The sequence below is a fragment of the Procambarus clarkii genome, chromosome 1 (assembly GCF_040958095.1).
Source record: "Procambarus clarkii isolate CNS0578487 chromosome 1, FALCON_Pclarkii_2.0, whole genome shotgun sequence".
Taxonomy (NCBI): Eukaryota; Metazoa; Arthropoda; class Malacostraca; order Decapoda; family Cambaridae; genus Procambarus; species Procambarus clarkii.
Genome location: NC_091150.1, coordinates 18348045 through 18354107, shown reverse-complemented (window position 1 = coordinate 18354107; position 6063 = coordinate 18348045). Strand labels below are relative to the sequence as shown.

The 6063-nt window shown below is 52.8% G+C and overlaps 1 protein-coding gene across 1 annotated transcript; it reads right to left on the bottom strand.

Annotated features, from left to right (window-relative positions):
- Nucleotides 1–4001: 4001 nt before the first annotated feature.
- LOC138361084 (probable maltase-glucoamylase 2) lies at nucleotides 4002–5795 on the bottom strand. Its single transcript, XM_069320568.1, has one exon. The coding sequence runs from the start codon at nucleotides 5793–5795 to the stop codon at nucleotides 4002–4004; it is 1794 nt and encodes a 597-aa protein (XP_069176669.1).
- Nucleotides 5796–6063: the final 268 nt, after the last annotated feature.

Below are 6063 nucleotides of genomic sequence, written 5' to 3'. Positions count from 1 at the left end.
TGGTTCACCAGCTGTGTTGTGGTTCACCAGCTGTGTTGTGGTTCACCAGCTGTGTTGTGGTTCACCAGCTGTGTTGTGGTTCATCAGCTGTGTTGTGGTTCACTAGCTGTGTTGTGGTTCACCAGCTGTGTTGTGGTTCACCAGCTGTGTTGTGGTTCACCAGCTGTGTTGTGGTTCACTAGCTGTGTTGTGGTTCACCAGCTGTGTTGTGGTTCACCAGTTGTGTTGTGGTTCACCAGCTGTGTTGTGGTTCATCAGCTGTGTTGTGGTTCACCAGCTGTGTTGTGGTTCACCAGCTGTGTTGTGGCCCCTCTTGTGGTTCACCAGCTGTGTTGTGGCCCCTCTTGTGTTTCATCAGCTGTGTTGTGGTTCACCAGCTGTGTTGTGGTTCACTAGCTGTGTTGTGGTTCACCAGCTGTGTTGTGGTTCACCAGCTGTGTTGTGGTTCACCAGCTGTGTTGTGGTTCACTAGCTGTGTTGTGGTTCACTAGCTGTGTTGTGGTTCACCAGCTGTGTTGTGGTTCACCAGCTGTGTTGTGGTTCACTAGCTGTGTTGTGGTTCATCAGCTGTGTTGTGGTTCACCAGTTGTGTTGTGGTTCACCAGCTGTGTTGTGGTTCACCAGCTGTGTTGTGGTTCACCAGCTGTGTTGTGGTTCACTAGCTGTGTTGTGGTTCACCAGCTGTGTTGTGGTTCACCAGCTGTGTTGTGGTTCACCAGCTGTGTTGTGGTTCACCAGCTGTGTTGTGGTTCACCAGCTGTGTTGTGGTTCACCAGCTGTGTTGTGGTTCACCAGCTGTGTTGTGGTTCATCAGCTGTGTTGTGGTTCACCAGCTGTGTTGTGGTTCACCAGCTGTGTTGTGGTTCACCAGCTGTGTTGCCTGTTAGTTGTTCTCACCTAATTGTGCATTCGGGGGTTGAGCTCTGGCTCTTTGGTCCCGCCTCTCAACTGTCAATCAACTGGTGTACAGGTTCCTGAGCCTACTGGGCTCTATCATATCTACACTTGAAACTGTGTATGGAGTCAGCCTCCACCACATCACTGCCTAATGCATTCCATCCGTTAACTACTCTGACACTGAAAAAGTTCCTTCTAACGTCTCTGTGGCTCATGTGGGTACTCAGTTTCCAGCCGTGTTCCCTTGTTCGCGTACCACTCGTGTTAAATTGTATGTCTTTGTCCATCCTGTCAATTCCTCTGAGAATTTTGTAGGTTGTGATCATGTCTCGTTACTCCTCTGTCTTCCAGGGATGTGAGATTTAGCTTCTGTAGCCTTTCCTCGGCTTGTGTTGGCCAATTTGGTATATGCCGCTGATGATATTCTCTTGATGTGGGACTCTGGGGACAGGTTCGGTTTCAGTGTGATATTAACCCCCCAGTTCTTTCTATATTTGACTCTTGCAGGACTTCACCTCCCAGATGGTACCTTGTGTTCAGCCTCCAGCTCCCTTCGCCTAATTTCATTACACTTTCCTGGGTTGAACTTTAGCAGCCATTTTCTAAACCATTCCTCCAGTTTATCCAGGTCATCCTGTAGTCTCTGTCTATCTTCATCCGTCTTGATTCTTCTCATAATTTTTGCATCATCAGCAAACATTGTGAGGAATAAGTCTATACCCTCCTGAAGGTCGTTTACATATACTAGAAACAGGATGGGTACTGTTTAGTAAATATTGAAACTGTTTAGTATTTAGTAAATAGAAATACAGACAATGATTGTCATAGACAACCTCGTAGTGCTTCCAGGCTTAGTAAATACAAACTGTGATGCCATGATTGAGGAAAGATGGACAGGTTTCGTAAGCGTTCACTTAAGTGCTTGTTAAACGCCGGCCCCTGCACTGGAAAATTGTATATGAATCTCTGTCTTGGTGGATATGTGTAACGATTGAGTTGGAACAGTGATTGTCGGACTGTTAGGTTAGTTCCAATTGTAGTTTGATGGGTAATTACTATGTGAAAATTAGCCCGTTCTCAGAGCAAATACATTACCACAATTTGCACTCGAGTGATCAACTCAAGTCCCCGTCTCGAACCATCTGGATAGTTATCTAGATATTTGTGATGGTCTGAAAGGATATTATGGTTCTAGTAATAGTCTACATGTAAACTTGGAAGTAAACCTTTGTCCTAAACAAAATATTCTCAAGTTATAACTTTGTTGTATTATAAATCGTTGGTTTAAAATGTAAAAAAGTATATGTTGAACACATTTACTTTGAAACGTCTCATGAATTTGGTGTTCTGCAAACGAAATTCACGGATGCACTCAAATAGAATTTGAATGTCATGCTTCACATTTTGCTACAGTAATACTCGATATTAACATAACCAAACCTTAACGCAAAGTAACCCTAACCTAACCTTACCATGGCTAGAGAGTAGATAATAGCAATAATAACATAGTGGTTTGGAATTCCTTTCCTTGCGTTTGCTTCCTGAGGACAGGTTAAAGAAAATATAATAATTTGGGAACATTAAGTGTAAGTGATTTGTAATTCCGTTCGCCTGGGCTCTAGGAGACTCGAACCCCGGTACCCTGGAAACACAAACCCAAACTGTCTCTATTTTCCGCTAGTTACAATTTGTAATAAAGTTCTTACATCTTGGCTTAACGTGTTTATGACGTATTAGAACGTTGTTATAAATTGCTATATTGGTTGTTATAACTGGTTAGGTGTTAAAACTTGTTCGAACGTTGTACCAACGTTGTAGTTTCGGTGTGTGTTTGGCGGGTAGAGCCCACGGGTGGGAGGCGAGAGCGCTCGCCACCCTCCTATTGAGTACTTTTAAATAAGGAAATTGTGACTGGAATGTTTATTTCCCGGGAAGTGTGGATGACAAAGTTTGTTTACTTTTGTTTACTGTTTGTTTACTACTTATTACATTTATTTGTAATGTTTGTTTACCATGAGGCTTCCCTGCCTCCCCTGGGGCGCCCCTCCACACAAGTTCGAGCCCAGTGTAGGGCCTGAATATTTTCTCATTGATACATGACGTTGTTGTGATGTAATTGTGCCTTCTTGAGGTTATCTTGAGGTGATTTCGGGGCTTAGCGTCCCTGCGGCCCGGTCCGCGACCAGGCCTCCTTTTTGTTACGCATCCCCAGGAAGCAGCCCGTAGCAACTGTCTAACTCCCAGGTACCTATTTACTGCTAGATGAACAGGGGCATTAGGGTGAAAAGAAACTCTGTACATTTGTTTCCACCTCCATCGGGATTCGAACCCAGAACCGCAGGACTACGAATGGCGAGCGCTGTCGACTCAGCCGTCAGGACCCCACATGCTTATTTGACCCCCTCCCCCCCAGGGAGGGTTTCTCAGCCCCCAGGGGGAGGGGGGGGGGTCAGAAACATGCCTCACTACACCTCTCTATGACTTGAGTTTACAATAGTTTTCTGTTTTCTTCAGGTCAGTGGTCCGCATCGGGGCTGTGTCCATGAAGGTAAGTTTACCGTGTATGTTGTATACTACACTGGGGGGTCTACGCCCCCCGCCCCCGTGTGTGTATACTCACCTAGTTGTGCTTGTGATGGTTGGGCTCTGGCTCCTTGGTCCCGCCTCTCACCTGTATAGCGAGGGGTATGACCAATATACCACACCTCCAGACATCCATACACCTTGGGTTACTAAGCCATACAAGGTGAGTAAAGGGCTCCTGTAAGCTCTGGGTATATTTACCTCGCCTGTCGGCCGAGCGGACAGCACGCTGGACTTGTGAGCCTGTGGTCCTGGGTTCGATCCCAGGCGCCGGCGAGAAACAATGGGCAGAGTTTCTTTCACCCTATGCCCCTGTTACCTAGCAGTAAATAGGTACCTGGGTGTTAGTCAGCTGTCACGGGCTGCTTCCTGGGGGTGGAGGCCTGGTCGAGGACCGGGCCGCGGGGACACTAAAAAGCCCCGAAAACATCACAAGATAACCTGTATTATTTAATTGTTCGGTTGCATAAATAACTCCGGGGTACAGGTGCTGTATTTATTGTGGATGGTGAATGTTGTATTTATGGTGTATTATCTTGACCTCGGGGTCGGCAGTATACGTCAGTGTGATGTATTATACAGTATTGTGTTGAAGGGGTTGTATGTCTTCTCCTTGACAGTGTTGATACACTCGGTTTGTTGAACACTTTGACAGTGTTGATACATAACGGGTCAGTGTGGGACGGGTCAGTGTGGGACGGGTCAGTGTGGGACGGGTCAGTGTGGGACGGGTCAGTGTGGGACGGGTCAGTCCTGGACGGGTCAGTGTGGGACGGGTCAGTCCTGGACGGGTCAGTCCTGGACGGGTCAGTGTGGGACGGGTCAGTGTGGGACGGGTCAGTCCTGGACGGGTCAGTGTGGGACGGGTCAGTCCTGGACGGGTCAGTGCGGGACGGGTCAGTGTGGGACGGGTCAGTCCTGGACGGGTCAGTGCGGGACGGGTCAGTGTGGGACGGGTCAGTCCTGGACGGGTCAGTGCGGGACGGGACAGTCCTGGACGGGTCAGTCCTGGACGGGTCAGTGTGGGACGGGTCAGTCCTGGACGGGTCAGTCCTGGACGGGTCAGTCCTGGACGGGTCAGTGCGGGACGGGACAGTCCTGGACGGGTCAGTGTGGGACGGGTCAGTCCTGGACGGGACAGTCCTGGACGGGTCAGTGTGGGACGGGTCAGTCCTGGACGGGTCAGTCCTGGACGGGTCAGTGTGGGACGGGTCAGTCCTGGACGGGTCAGTCCTGGACGGGTCAGTGTGGGACGGGTCAGTCCTGGACGGGTCAGTGCGGGACGGGACAGTCCTGGACGGGTCAGTGTGGGACGGGTCAGTCCTGGACGGGTCAGTGCGGGACGGGACAGTCCTGGACGGGTCAGTCTTGGACGGGTCAGTCCTGGACGGGTCAGTCCTGGACGGGTCAGTCCTGGACGGGTCAGTGCGGGACGGGACAGTCCTGGACGGGTCAGTCCTGGACGGGACAGTCCTGGACGGGTCAGTCCTGGACGGGTCAGTCCTGGACGGGTCAGTGTGGGACGGGACAGTCCTGGACGGGTCAGTCCTGGACGGGTCAGTCCTGGACGGGTCAGTGTGGGACGGGTCAGTCCTGGACGGGTCAGTGCGGGACGGGACAGTCCTGGACGGGTCAGTGTGGGACGGGACAGTCCTGGACGGGTCAGTGCGGGACGGGACAGTCCTGGACGGGTCAGTCCTGGACGGGTCAGTGTGGGACGGGACAGTCCTGGACGGGTCAGTCCTGGACGGGTCAGTCCTGGACGGGTCAGTGCGGGACGGGACAGTCCTGGACGGGTCAGTGTGGGACGGGTCAGTCCTGGACGGGACAGTCCTGGACGGGTCAGTGTGGGACGGGTCAGTCCTGGACGGGTCAGTCCTGGACGGGTCAGTGTGGGACGGGTCAGTCCTGGACGGGTCAGTGCGGGACGGGACAGTCCTGGACGGGTCAGTGTGGGACGGGTCAGTCCTGGACGGGTCAGTGCGGGACGGGACAGTCCTGGACGGGTCAGTCTTGGACGGGTCAGTCCTGGACGGGTCAGTCCTGGACGGGTCAGTCCTGGACGGGTCAGTGCGGGACGGGACAGTCCTGGACGGGTCAGTCCTGGACGGGACAGTCCTGGACGGGACAGTCCGGGACGGGACAGTCCGGGACGGGTCAGTGCGGGACGGGTCAGTGCGGGACGGGACAGTCCGGGACGGGACAGTCCGGGACGGGACAGTCCGGGACGGGTCAGTGCGGGACGGGACAGTCCGGGACTGGACAGTCCGGGACGGGACAGTGCGGGACGGGACAGTCCTGGACGGGTCAGTCATGGACGGGTCAGTCCTGGACGGGTCAGTCCTGGACGGGACAGTCCTGGACGGGTCAGTCCTGGACGGGACAGTCCTGGACGGGTCAGTCCTGGACGGGACAGTCCTGGACGGGTCAGTCCTGGACGGGACAGTCCTGGACGGGTCAGTCCTGGACGGGACAGTCCTGGACGGGACAGTCCTGGACGGGACAGTCCTGGACGGGTCAGTCCTGGACGGGACAGTCCTGGACGGGACAGTCCTGGACGGGACAGTCCTGGACGGGACAGTC

What these genes read in the sequence shown, in the direction of transcription:
- LOC138361084 (XM_069320568.1), bottom strand. Translation starts at nt 5,795, where the DNA reads ATGACTGACCCGTCCAGGACTGTCCCGTCCCGCACTGTCCCGTCCCGG.